At 46.9% G+C, this 14,593-nt stretch overlaps 1 protein-coding gene across 1 annotated transcript in view; it reads left to right on the forward strand.

Moving 5' to 3' along the window:
* Positions 1-12,549, forward strand: part of RCOR1 (REST corepressor 1) — a 118,598-nt gene extending 106,049 nt beyond the window's left edge. The window contains exons 9-12 of the mRNA XM_030883315.3: positions 3,498-3,575; positions 3,802-3,859; positions 4,492-4,721; positions 8,375-12,549. Of these exons, the coding sequence (XP_030739175.1) occupies positions 3,498-3,575; positions 3,802-3,859; positions 4,492-4,721; positions 8,375-8,416 (408 nt within the window). The 3' untranslated portion in view covers positions 8,417-12,549. The remainder of the gene's footprint in view (positions 1-3,497; positions 3,576-3,801; positions 3,860-4,491; positions 4,722-8,374) is intronic.
* The last annotated feature ends 2,044 nt before the right edge of the window (positions 12,550-14,593 follow it).

The raw sequence follows: 14,593 nt of genomic DNA on the forward strand, positions 1-14,593 counted from the left end.
GATGTGTGAGGGCGTGGTAGTAAGCTGCGTCTGCGCTGGGAGAGCTCTGTGACGGGGGCTGGGAGCTCCTCTGTGCATTTCACCGTCCTCTCCGAGGGGCCTCAATCCCCTCTGCTGAGTGAGTTCCTGACGCTTGCTGTTCGGTGTCAATATGTCAGAGAAGGAAAGAGACCCTTTCTTCTACAGAGGTGTTACTGACTTTGTAGTATGATAGATAAAGAGGCTTTGGTTTTCAGAGCCAGGGCCAAGAGCAGGAATTTTTTATTTGAAGGTAGCTGCTCAGAGCTGACATTGTTGGAGAGAAGGCTCAGAGGCCGACTTACTAAGAGGTGAGGTCAGCTGTTTACTTTCCACGGCCTTTAGGGCTTCTGCCAGCTGCCCTTCAGATGCACATGGCGGTCAGTCACACAGTGGGCATGCTATTCTGGATGCCCCCATGTCTGGTTGCTTGCCAGGGAAACCGTCATCCGATGAGGACAGGAAACCTGACTAACAGCAGCTCAGACAGCGAAGGGTTTATTTTTAACAAATAACAAGAAATTCCAACATCAGTGATTGCTGGCGTTAGTTCCTCTGTTCAGTGATGCTCTCGGGGACACAGATTCTTTCAGATTCTCCTGCTCCACCATTCTTAGCTTTTAGGCTTTTCATCTTGCTTGTTGCCTCACGCTGGACACTGCAGAAGCCATTTTGTCACCTTCGTGTCTGCATTCAGGGCAGTAAGAAGAGGGGGTGGAGGAAAAGCTTTTGCTTTCCCAGAACCTCCTGGACTTTGTGTGGCAGGGCTTTGCAGCCCGGCTCCTCCTAGCGCTGAGGAAATCGTCAGCCGCTGTCAAAGATACAAGTGAGAAGGGGGCTGGGAACGGCCGTCAGGTTAGCCAGCAGACACTGCTGGTTGCATCAGGTCTTTCCGGGTGGAGAGAATGAAATGGTCTGACCTTAGAGAAGAATCACTAAATACCCAATAAAATAGGAAAAAGAAAGTTGTGTTCAGCCAGGAGCTCTAGGTAAGGCACCAGGCCAAGTCAACTGCTGTTTTTGTTTTTTCTTTAAATGCTGGTTACTTTTTGTATCTGTTTCTTACCCAGCTTGTCGCCACTCTGGCTTCTTTCCGACTGGCATGGTGCTGGCAACTAATCCCTATTCTTATTCTGATGAGTAAACATTGGACATTTGCTAATTTGTAAAATGATTAGGAGCAGACACGTAGGTAAATGAAAATATAGAGCTAACTTTTAGTTCAGGATCTGTGGGTGTTTTACCTTGTAGCCCCTCATTCAATCTCAATGCTGCTTTATCCATTGATTTTAGAGGGAAAATGTATGTGTTGAACAGGTTGGAAAATGCCTGTTACTTAATCACTTAATCACAATGCGATACACACACGCGCACACACACACACACGCCCAGCTTTGTAACATACATATATATATATATATATATAAAACTAGCTAGAAGGAAGAGAGTAACTGGAATGCCAAGGGGGAGGGGATGGGTTGGGGGGGGACATGAAATTGAATATGTGTTCTAGTGGACATACCCCTGACTTTTTTGTGTGTGTGTTCTAATAAAACTTTATTTATAAAAATAGCCAGTAGGCTGGATTTGGTATGTAGGTCATCGTTTCCCAACCCCTGCTATAAATGAAACAAGGTTTACCATGAATACTAATTATGAAGCTCAGTTATGTCTAGACCCCTGACTTTTGAGAATTTGCTCATTCCCTGTCAGAAGTTTCTAGGCCTAGTTTTCGGAATTCAGGGAGCATAATCCGAGTGCCTTGCAGTATTTTGTGGGTATTTTGTGGGTTCTTGGTAACCGTGAGCTCTGAGAAGAGTCTAAGATTGTGCTGTTCAGTGTGGTAGCCACGTGTGGTCTTTAGATTTTAGTTCGGATTAATTAAAATTGGAAAAATTAAAAATGTGACTCCTCGGTTGGATAAGCCACTTTTCAGGTGCTTATTAGCAGCGTGTGGCAGGTGGCCGCCCTGTCAGGCAGCCCAAGTTCAGAATATTTTCATTATCAGAGAGAGTTCTGTCAGCTTATGCTGGTCTGAGAGCTTGGAATTACTTACTGTGAGTAAATTTCAAGTATTTTCTTCTGATCTGTACCTTTTCAAAATAAACTAAAACAAATTTCAGTAAAGCAAGGTCCTGGTTTTTGGTTTTACTGTAGAGTGAATTTTGTGCATGTTTCCAGTATTTTTCTTTTCAGTTGTTTTTATGTTCTGATGTGGCATCGTTACAAAAGATTTGGAGTAGACTGTATTTCTGGCAGACTTTGAGGCCCTTGGTAAGGGCAGACAGGGTCAATTTCTGGTCCTTAGAAGTGCTGGTCTTATTTACTTGCCCACTGGTCCCATAGCGTAGAAAATTTTCCTGTACCACCCCCCCCCCGACCCCTTAAACCTTTTAGAAGAAGTAAAACAAAGGAGGAAAGGATCTGTGAAACTGGAAATCTATGACATGTAAGTCATCAGAAGTGGGGTTTTAGAAAATTGTATAAGTATAAGAAGGTCTTTTTGAAGAGGAGAGAGATTTACCCCCATCTCCACTCGTCTCCCACCCCTCCCGTCTCTAAAATTTCTGCTTTTCTTCCTTTGCCTTAATAGGATTTCTGCTTTCAAGGGCACCTTCTGCTCATGAATATTTTTGATGTTTTACTTGGGAAAATGAACATGTTCCTCTGCTTGCTTTCTTATTTGCTCAAGTGATTATTCAAGAATGAAAAATGATAGGGCCAGAGTTCCCCTAGTGCTAGGCACAGAAACGCCCCTCTGCTTAGAGTTGAGAGAAGGGCCCCCTCCTGTGACCCAGCTTGCTCAGGAGCGAGTGCAGAATTAAAGAGCAGCTGTGGAGTGATTGAGTGGTTTGTATTTATTGTTTGTGTCTTTCTTTTGATTAGGCAAGGACAGTGAAAGGTCCACTGAATCAAAGCAAGAATGTGGGAAAGGTAATTTGTGAGAAAATGAAGTTACTGTTGCTCAGAATTAGCCTTGTGGAAAACTGACATACTGCTTTCTTTTCTCCTCCCCGTTAAAGAAGCCTGCAGGTGGGGCTTCTGCCCTTTGTAGCGTCCGTGCGGGGCTCGGGGCTGTGAGACTGTCCTGCCTTCACTCTGCCTGCGCTCTTTCTTCAGCTCAGCTCTGTGCGGTGGGAGCCCAGGCATTGTCTTCTGTGTCAGGCTGCAGTCGTGCATTCTGTGGCCCCGGTCGCCTGTGCCGAGCTGGTGCCTTAGGATCGTGTGCGCAGACGCCTTTTTACCACCAACCCTTCCGTCTTGGTTGTCTCTTGTCCGGTGCCCTAAGCAAGTCAATTAAAGAACTTAGTGAGCTGCTCTCAAAGGATACCATAGGGACCTCAAATTTGGGCTACCTTACAGGGTAGGAACTTCTTTCCTCTTGGTTTTTTGTTTCTTTTAGCTTTCTCAGTTCTCTCTTCTTTTCATACCTTTATAAAAGTGTTTCATTTTAAAAATGAAAATCTTCTTTCCCTTAGATTCAGAATATTAAACAGACGAACAGTGCTCTAAAAGAAAAACTTGATGGTGGAATAGAACCATATCGACTTCCAGAGGTAGGATTATGTTAACATCATCTTTGAAGTCACGCTTGAGTTTATGTGTTTAAGAATTTCCTGTCTGTGTCTCCAGTACACATCTCTTAGAAGGAAAGGTGTAGATATAACTTTATAAACCTAGTTGGTGTTAAAATTATGATATGAGAAAAAGATTCATTAATCCTCATAAGGACATACTCATCTCTAAAGGTAGTATGCTAATAGGACTCATTTGAATACCCAGGTCATTCAGAAATGTAACGCACGTTGGACCACAGAGGAGCAGCTTCTCGCCGTACAAGGTAGGAGGAAGTTCTTATAAAATAAAGGTTTAGGAACAGCAGTCGCTTTCAGGAAAAAATTATACCCCATCCTGCTCCCAGCACATCATTCATGTTGAAACAAATTCTTGGAGGATTACGTCCTTCTAGTGGGCATCATTTTAGCTAAATTACTGCATTCTCTTTGGGCTTTACTTTTTTCCTTTCCCATGTCTCACAAGATGTAAAAATTAATCTGGAAGCCTCCGTGTTTAAAGGTGTATTTCACTTTAGCAGCTCCTCGTTGGGTTCTGAGTAGTCAGGAAGTACAACTCGCGTGTTGGGGTTGTATGGTTGGAGGTGTTCTAGTCCTGGGGACCCTGAAGAGGCCAGTGTAGGATGTCCATGGCATAGAGTAATTGCTGGGTGACTTCAGTTACCATGCGACATACGTCAGGGAGGTACAGACCCTGCGTGACAGGGTCACACGGAGTGTCTCTGCCAGTCATCCACACTGGACTCTATACTACTCTTTTCCATTAGTGCGCTAAGGTAGTACCTGCTGTTGAAAGCCTCTATGTTTCCTTATCTGGATAAGGGGTAAGTCTCAATTGTGTGTGTGTGTGTTTTATTATTTTTGTCGTGTTGAAAAAAATGCTTTCTTACATCCTTAGCCATCAGGAAATACGGCCGAGATTTTCAGGCAATCTCAGATGTGATCGGGAACAAATCAGTGGTACAAGTGAAAAACTTCTTTGTAAATTATCGACGCCGCTTCAACATAGATGAAGTTTTACAAGAATGGGAGGCAGAACACGGGAAGGAAGAAACCAATGGTCCCAGTAACCAGAAACCTGTAACGTCCCCGGATAATTCTGTCAAGATGCCTGAAGAGGAAGACGAGGTAAGTCTGAAACAGTTGATCTCTGCCAGATGCATACTCAGTTCTCCAGTTAGTGTCTTCATTGATGACCTTTTCCAGCTGCAGAAATACTTTCAGGTTGCAGCTATGTCAGTAACTTGATTTTTACCTGTAAATACCATAATACATGTGTTGACTTCAGTCACTTTTTGGTCACTACGTATATTATTCACATTTTAATTTCTGGACAAATTCTTAATTCCATCCTGGTTTCCTCCGGCCACAGAGTATTCCACATTACCAATATTTCCTTAAATACAATGACAGCTTTGCCCTAAAACCGTAAGTTAGAAGTGCCTTGAGTATCAGTAAAGCTCAGTCGTGTGAAATGTGCTGTCATCTCCTGTGAGGCTTACGGGCGCACCGGGGAGTCTGCAGGTTCCTGGTCTGTCTGCTTCCACATCCGCTTGCCGTGCTGCTCTTTGGGGCTGACCTGCTGGAGTACTGATGGGGACACTTGTAGGTCCCGGGTTGCATGGAGGCTGCCATCCTGGTCGTCTCCTAGGTGGTGGCACAGGTTTCATCGGAGGTCGGGATGGGGGAGATTGTGGAGGCTGCCCCTCCCTCTGCACGTTTACCTCCCCCCTCCCCCCACCCACGGATGCTGAGGCAGGGCTGGGGGCCAAGAGTTCATTGCTGCTGCCTTTAACATTTGCATTTGCTCACTGACATGGCAATTTAAGGGTTAATTTGCTTATCACTTTCTCATCAGCGTCTTCCCCAAATGAGGCAGGGGTGATGTGGCGTTACCTCTTTTGTATTGCCCGTGCTGCCCTTTTCCCCCCGGGGGAGAGCCGTGTGAAGAGGACACCCAGCGAGTGGCTTTTGCAGGCCTGTCAGGAGATAAACACTAGTTCTGTTAAAGTTAGACTCGTGAGAGCCTTCTACCAGAGAATCTTTGTAGTTAAGTGTACAAAACCTATAGTACTGACAACGTGAGTGGGGTCCCTGAGTCACACCCAGGCGCGGCCTGCCCAGGAGCAGGGGAGCGCATGAGCACAGCAAAGGTGTCTTTCTCTGCCGGCAGTGGTTTTGTCTGTGCGCTGCTTTCCCCTTTAGCAACAAATTAATTTCCCTGAAGTCCTGGACTCAGTTTAGGAAGCGCTGAAAAGATGAGGATTACTGGGGAAAGAACGTCAGAATTTGCGAGAGCGAAAGCTTTCTTCGCAGTATGTTTTCTGACTTAAGTCCCAGGAAGCAGAAATAATAGGAAACTCAGATTACCTGCCTCTCAAATTTAATCAAAGCCAGCTTCAGCAGGGTTAGCATAAAAAATGAGATAGTAGATTTAGGACCCAGGGTCATGATTTTCTTAGGCCTGGCTCTTTGACTGACTGGCTTAGGTTAAGTCAGCTACATTTTCCTCGTTTCTTGTTGGTCCAGAAGTTCCATCCTTCATGGTCCGCTTGCGGTGCTGATGGCACATCAGAGTCCCCTCAGCCTGTCTGCCTGGCTCGGCCATAGATGGCCTCCCCCGCCCAGCAGCACGTCTTCTCTCTCTCTGATGGCTGATGTTCCCTGTGTCTGTTTACCCAGCCTTCTCTTCAGAAGGAATGGGATTATCTAACTCAACCCGAATATATAATCTTTATAGCTCCTTTAAAATTTTTTCACTTCTTTAGTCATTTAAAACTAACTCACTCTCTCTCTCTCTCTCTCTCCAACACACACACACACACACACACACACACACACACAGACGTGCACGCATGTGCATGCCTATATTTCCTTTTCTTTATCCCTTTCTTTTTATTTATTTTGTTATTTTATACATTTATTTTATTTTATTTTTATTTTTGGCTGCGTTGGGTCTTCGTCGCTGCGTGCGGGCTTTTTCTAGTTGCGGCGAGCAGGGGCCCCTCTTCCTGTGGTGCGTGGGCCTCTCAGTGCAGCAGCTTCTCTTGCTGCGGAGCACGGGCTCTAGGCACGCAGGCTCAGTAGTTGTGGCTCGCGGGCTCCAGAGCACAGACTCAGTAGTTGTTGCGCACGGGCTTCGTTGCTCTGCAGCATGTGAGATCTTCCTGGACCAGGGATCAAACCCATGTTCCCTGCACAGGCAGGCGGATTCTCAACCACTGACCCACCAGGGAAGTCCCTCCCTTTCTTTTTATGTTTCTTATGGTACCAGCCCTCCTGCTTCACTACCCTGGTTTTCTGTTCTCCATATGTTAGTTTGCAGAAGGAAATTAATCTGTAAGGACCAGCTGCTTCTCTGTGTCCACCAAGGGCCTAAGGGAACTGGTTAATTGTCTGTCTAATCAGTGCTCAGAACTTAGTGTCCTTGTAATTTCCCATTCTTGTTTATCCTTTGGAATCCAGCTGCTGAGAAAGATGTCTGCTGGTGTCCTGCCTGCCCTCGGGTTTTATGTATTTATGCAGTACAGACAGGGAGGAGGCCATCAGATTTGAGAAGTTCTGGAAACATAGCGGTCTGTCAGCTGCGGGTCTCTTCCTTCAGAGCTAAGGAGGGAGAGCAGCCCAAGAGGGTTGAGCTTTTGAGACTCAGAGTTCTCTGGGGTGGCCAAGGATAGAGTATGGGGAGGTGTCAGAAAAGCACAGAGGGATGCTAAAAGTGACTGAATTGGAGATACACATTCTCGCTTAAAATTATAGAGTGATTGAGTGTGTTACTAGTGAGGAGAAATCTGATTTGACTAATGGCCGTTCTCATAAATTGGGATTTCACCTGAAGGCGCAGCTGCTTTCAGATTCTGGACTCTTATCTCAGCTGTTTCCTTAGAAGTAAGACAACACGGGGGTAGCAGTGAGCTCTACGACTTTTAGGCTTGGGTCTGGAAGTCAGTCTTAAAAAATGAGAGTAGAGAGTTAAGAAATGCCTTTGAAGCTTCTAAGGAGATCCCGTGATCTTTGGTATCGTCTGTACCCCAGCGTGTTCTGGTGGCTGTTTGCTGAACGGGGCAGGCACCATGGTGTACCCTGCGGCGGGTTCTAGGACACCTGAGTGTTGCTGTTTGCCAGGCACTGTACCGATATGCCCTTTGCAGGGATTCTTATTTAATCCTGTGAAGTAGACATCGTTATTATGTATATTCTGCCGATGAGGAAACTGAAGCTCAAAGAGAAATGATACCTCGTCCAAGGACACACAGCTAGAAAGGACAGAGCCAGGATTTGAACCCAAGACACGTGGCCGCAGGGGCCACACTCTCGCCCTCCGTCCGCCCGCCTGGCCTCAGCACAGGCATTACCTCGGGGCCCTGTGTTTGCGGGGCGGGGTGGGTTGGGCTGTACCAGACCGGAGTTAGCAGTTTATATTGTTTACCTGTCTTTTTTTAAAGTAAATTTATTTATTTTATTTTTGGCTGCGTTGGGTCTTTGTTGCTGTGCATGGTCTTTCTCTAGCTGCAGCCAGCGGGGGCTACTCTTCTTTGCGGTGCACAGGCTTTTCATTGCGGTGGCTTCTCTTGTTGCAGAGAACGGGCTCTAGGCGCGCGCACGGGCTTGGTAGTTGTGGCTCACGGGCTTAGTTGCTCCGCGGCACGTGGGATCCTCCCAGACCAGGGATCGAACCCATGTCCCCTGCATTGGCAGGCGGATTCTTAACCACTGCGCCACCAGGGAAGCCCCCTATATTGTTTACCTGTCTTTGATTCTGCTTTTTCTCCTCTTCTCAGGCTGCTTCTGTTCTTGACGTCAGATACGCATCTGCCTCATGAGAAACTCTGGTGGCTTTGAGCACTTGGTATGGACGACTGTGTTATCCAGGATTCAGGTATCACAAGACATCACCTAGCCATCTGCATCACATCTCTGTGGACAAGCAGCTATTACCAAAAAGGCATACACTTCCAGTCCTGTGCTACATCTGCCTTAATTCTCTGCTCGTTCCTCCGTGTTGGCGCCACTTCCCGGAGAGCTCTTTGCGTCTCTCGCTCTGCCTAAGTGAGGGGGGGTCCCGTGGCCTGCCCGCCTCCTGCGACCCTGGGGACCACCGCCTCAGTCGGAGCCCCGGCCCACCAACAGCAGCTATTCCCCGTCGGCGGCTTCAGAACAGGTAGTCGACTTGGAAGGCGTGACTCTGTTCCTGCATGGCCTGCAAGCTCTACTTTGTGCATAATGTAATTTTCAGAGTAACTGTGACCCCATTGGCCTTCTAGGAAGTTTCCCTTGTTCTTTTCTGCGGCATCCGCCTAAGTGATATCATGCTTCTTTGGAAATCACGATATATTGGCAGACTGCATTATAACCCTTATCGTGCCAAACAGCCTGACGCAACTCATATTTCCCTAAATGTCGGTATAATTATGGTTTATAAATCTAGTTGGCTGCAGTCTCTCCCTTCTCCCTTCCCGCGAGGTAGGAAGCTGATTCACAGCACCTGTCCTTGGACACTAGCTCAGAGGGAACGTGGACGCAACACTTCGTGCCGTCAGCTTGCAGGTCGTCACCCCAGGATGGGCGCCACCCTGTCTGTTCCTGACCCCCCACCCGCACCACCGCCCGACTCCAAGAGATTTGGTCTATACCACTGTACCTGGTGCTTGTACATTGGAATTGGTGCCTTCTCCTTTTGGCAACCATGTTTTCAACCCTTTTTCTGTCTCGGTGTCTTATTTCTTCTTTAAAGTCTATTGCTTGCCAAAGATGACATCACTGGGATTAGGAGACAGGGCAGAACTTGCTGCAGGTTCTTGACAGTGTGCAGATTTTAAATGTCAGGTTAGGGCAATAATAAAGGGTATTGGAGTAGCTGGTGATGGTTTTGTAAAAGCTACATGCTGTTTGTTCCCCGTCCTGTCGGTATGCCTGGCCTTTCACATGTCACTCCACATAGCCTCTGTGTCCGTCATGTACTGATGTGACCACATGAGCACCATCTTCTCTCAATATTATATCGATAGTACAGGACAGAGACGTGATCAGTTATTGGCTCTAGTGAGACCAAGATGGAAAGAAACAGTCTGCGAAGTGGTATGTAATGCCTTTGGTTGGACTGGGAACAATTACAAATGTTTAATAAATGTTTAAAACTTCCATAATCACTTTTATTCTCTTGCCAGACCGTGGGCTCTTGAGGGGTTGAGGGTAGACTGCGAGGTGTGCTCTAATGTGACCCATTCCCCATCCCACGGTTGGTTCAGCCTGCACTAAATGTGTTGAAGGAGCTTTTTTGTTGTTGGTTTTTGCATCATTTAAATATTTTTCGTGCTTTCAATACCAAAAAGAAAAAAAAATTGCAGATGCTTTAAGGCATAAACAGAATTCTTAAGAATTTGAAATATGCAATTAAAATTTGATGTGTTTTGCCTCCCAAGCACCTTGACTTTTTTTTTTTTTTTTTTTTTTAAAGTCAGCTGGTTTTCTCTTTAGGAAGAGGTCAGCAAGGAACCTAGATTGTTTGGAATTGTACTTCTTTTTTTGAAATCTGGAGAAAGGTCATTCGAAAGGGGAGTGAAATGGGACTTTGCCGGTTTTCGACTCTTGTCCCTGCGAGAGGTGTCTGTTGATCAGGAGCTGGTGAAGAAGAGCGTGAGAGGGGCTAGGGGCGTCACAGCTCGCCGCGCCCACCTACACGGGCCGGCACGGTAACACTAGTCACAGCGTAGGGCTCATTCTGTTTTTATCATGAGCCTGCTGTGTAATTGGAAAATGGCAGGAAAAACGTGGGTAAGAGGCGGCATAAGTTTTGCACGTCGCTTAAAGGGGACACTAGGCCTGAAAGAAGATTTCGCTTCTCCTTGCTTCTTCTCGAGACCTCCTTCCTCTTAACGGAAGCAGTAGGCGATTTGCTGCAGTGGTTTCCCTGCCAGTAGAGCTGCTGTTCCTCTCTTCACCCCAGGCTATTTTCCTTAAGAATCAATCCCCTTTGGCAGTGCTTGAAGGTTTGGTGCTGGGTCCTGTGTGGCGCGGCAGGCATCCCAGCAATGCCAGGCCCCTGTCTGTGCTCAGACATCCCCTTACCTGGTTCCTGGCACCAAGTGGGCCCCAGTCCCGGAGAGTCACGTGCTGGAGTACTTGCTCTCACAGCAGCTGAATTGCGGCTTTCTCTCCGAGGGGGAGGGGCATGTCGCTTTCACTTGCCAGAAGGAAAACAGGCAGTTGTCTTTGCCCAACGGCCTTCATTGTAGTCTCATGCGTAAGAGAGCACTGTGTTTTAAACCGTTTCATTACACTGTCTTTGCAATGATGTTGTAAATGCAAGAAATCACTTAGCTTTAGAAGCCAAGTGATTTGGTCTTATTTTACGGGAAGACCCTTTTTAACATATCAAGACTTCGGTGCATCAGCAGGCTGTGTTTGGATGTGTAAGGGGGACATCCAAACAACTGCTTTGGATGCAATGTTCACTTAAGCTTTGTCTTCTTAAAAATTATCAATGTGAATGTCATAATTATATATATTTTTTGTGGAAAATTTCTCCTAAGTATAAGTTATTGTGCAAAATGTAGTACCATTGAAGCAAATGATAGTTTAACTTTTAGTTTAGAAATCCTAAAAGATATAAGTTGTATTGCATATGCATTAAAAGTTTGTTTTATTTAATTTTATGTAGATGTGTAAAGTGTTAGGTAAAATTTTTTTTCACGTATTCATTTAAACACCTTGTTACTTGAATATTGTGTTGACTGGTCATAAGCAGTGATGGATTCTGTAATATAGGTCTTTTAACCAGGAAGCAGCCCTGCCTCAGTTGTGCTGATCAGGTGAGCAGTGGTGCAGGTCGGTGCTGGTGTCAGCAGGAGCCTGAGGTTAGTGTGACCCCCTCCGCGCCCCGCTTCCCCCGTGTCGTCTTGGTACATTCGTGCCTACCAGACACCAGGTCCTCAAGGTGGCTTTTGATAGTCATAAACCTCTAATCAAAAGATGAAAAAGAAAAAATAGTTGAGTTTTAAAAGCTTACTGTGGTGGACTAATTAAGCAGTAGTTTTCTGTGCGTATAAAGTTCTCTCAACCATCACACACCACTCTAAGTGTGCTCGTTGTCACTTTAAATTTCAACTATGCCCTATTTTTGTCCTTCTGAATATCAGATGTACTATTGGTATAATTACAGACCAAAAATAAGCCAAATAGTGCATTACACTAACTGGATCCCTTCTTATATGAGCAAAGGACGGATGGAGCCAGCCCACACGAGAGCCTCATTTCTCTTGTCTAGCCTGATCTAAATCAAGTGACCCAGGATTCAAGCTTTTAATACCAAGTGAAACTTGGCCTCAAGTTGACTCAAGGTGATTAGCTAATTTGAATCTAGTGATCTTGTGCAATGCTCAAAAACAAATACTCTTTCTGCCACTCCCTGGATCTCTGCAGCTTTCCCTACTTACAGTAAAGCACAAGCGCAGTAACGTCGCAGTGCAGCAGAAGGAAGGTCAGTATAGCCTATGCATGCTGTGTGGTACTGAGTGTTTACAGCCCTCTCCTCAGCTCACGTTGATACTGGAGCGGATAGTAGTCCATTATGTAGACTTACCAACTTTGCTAAGTGCTTTTTAGACTGCTTAAGAATTTTTCAAGATTTTAAAAGATGTATAAGGTTAAGTTTGCAAATATAATGGAAATGCTGTATATCTTTTGAAGTGATAAAAATCCATGTTGGAATTTTAAAGAAAATATGTTGTAATAATGCTGTTGTAAGTAATATTTTAATGTCTCTTTTTGCCTGTTTTCTATTTCAGCACATTCATTGTGGTGAATGTTCATAGCATTATAATTGCTTAGCCATCAAATGATAACATTTGTTAGTAGAGATTGAAAATTTTATTTGTGAAATTCTGCAGAATTCATTTTTCTATTTCCAATATTTGCTGAAGTTAAATAAAAATTTTCAAGCCATTGATGTAATAAAATAGGAAACAAAAGAATTTTCTGACCCTCCACCCTCCATCAAAGCAATACCCCACCCTCATACGAAGTGGGTTTTTCCCTGCCTTTTTGCACTGGGCCTTGGGATTTCTGAAAGTGTAAATTCCCCAGAGCTGTGCCCTGTGGGAGCACACAACCAGGGGTGCTTTTGTTTTTAGCCTTTATCTCTACCTGAACTCCATTTTTATTTTATAATAAGCTTATGGTTGGGATCAAATCAAGGTACATAAGTTTGTAACGTTTGTGATAGTTGAGGGCTGAAATTTATAGGTTGGATGAGAGGAATTTTTTTCCCCGTTAGTGATTTTTCTCTTTTCTGGCCGACCAGGCTTGGGCACGTGGATGCTGGCCTCAGCACAGCCTCGGGACTGGCAGAGAAGAGGCGAGACCACCACCTTTGTTGCCTCTGGTCAGCCCAGTGGACACGGCCCAAATCTCAGCACCTCTCTGAGTAACGGGAAGAACGCCTTCGGCATCCGTTGGACATCTCTGGGGCCTTTTTTAGCTGAAATGTAGGATTTGGTTAGATAACTACCATGTAAAAACCTGACTTCCAGGTCCAGCCTTGCCCAATACAGCATTTAAAATACGTAGATCCGGCCTCTGCGTGTGTGTGACTTCACGTAGCATAGGCGGGCTTTACGGGGCGCTTCTCGGAGTCCCTCGCCTCGCAGACTTGGTCATGGCGCTCAGTGTCCCAGGAGAGTGTGTCCAGTGCTGCCGGAGGGTCTGCGTGGAAGGGAGGGTGGGACCTGAGGGTGGCCCCTGGGAGAAGAGGTCAAAGGCTCAGAGACCTCAGAATGTGCCTTGTGGAGGTGACTCCTGGTACGGAACAAGGGGGAGCAAGTGCCAAGGCCAGAACCCTGGGCTTTGCTCCAGGAGATGGAGGAAGAAGGGAAGCCGAAGGGGCCCAGGAGGAGGGGCGGGGCTCGGGAGGTGGCCGTCGTCTGCTACTGGACGTCCGCTAGGATGCGCCCCGGGTTTGGGGGCTGTGTGGGCTTGGTCTTTCTTGACTTAGAAGAACAGTGAGCTCAGGGTAAAATGAGGGGTTACGGAGGAGCTGTGGGGAAGGCTCCCAGAGAGCAGTGTGGACCGCCCCACATGTATGAGCGGAGCATAGGACCGGCGGGAGTCGGCTCATGGGTCCTGAATCGAGGGTGCATGAGGAGCGGGGGTCCAGGCCCCCTTCCGGCGAGTAGGAAGGAAAGGACTCCCACGTACAGGTGCATCCAGGTCGCCTGCTGTGCCACATCTCTCATCATCCCGAGCCTGAGCACAGGCGCACATCCCAGCCTATGCGGCAGGAGAGGGGCGGCAGCCCCGGGTGGGGACTCCGGATCTTCCCTGGCGCCGCCCTCTGCCTCCACCCGGCGAGTGCACGTACTGAAAATGCTGCACTTCCTGTTCTCCGTGCTCCCGTGTTCCCAGGGCCATGCTAGGTGCTCACTCTTGGAAGTGAGAGATGCATGAAGCATTCCAGGTGATCGAATTCCTTTCCTTCTTGGCAGATTGAAGACCGTGCTTGTTCCTCTCTTGCAGCTGCTTCGTGCTTGGGGCATCATTAGAGTCTAGACAAGCTCACGGGAGATCCTGAGTTACTCTTTGGCCCCGGGCTGGATGGAGTCCGTCTCCCAGGGCAGCGTGCCAAGTCTGCTTTCCTGCAGTTGCAGGCCTTAAAGCAACCCCTGGCCTTGCCCCTCTTTCAGCTCTCCCTCCCCGGACCATCACATCCCCCACTGGGGCCTCTGCTTCACCTGTGGCCTGATAGCTGTCACACTGTGAGCCCCCGCCCCTCGGAGCTCACTCCTGTGTCCGTCAGTACCTCTAGATGACAGGTCTGAGACTAAGTTCCCTCCCCCACTCCTGTTTCTGAGTTCTCTTCCCTGCTGTGTGGCACTGCTATACCTTAGCTCATCAAACTAGAAACACGGGTGTCCCCTGCCTCTGAGAGCCCCCTCGAGCCTCCTTCTCCATTACGACGTCCAGTGACCGCTCAGGCCCCTCCCAGTCTCCTGGGCTGATGCGCG

The sequence above is a fragment of the Globicephala melas genome, chromosome 2, assembly GCF_963455315.2.
Source record: "Globicephala melas chromosome 2, mGloMel1.2, whole genome shotgun sequence".
NCBI lineage: Eukaryota > Metazoa > Chordata > Mammalia > Artiodactyla > Delphinidae > Globicephala > Globicephala melas.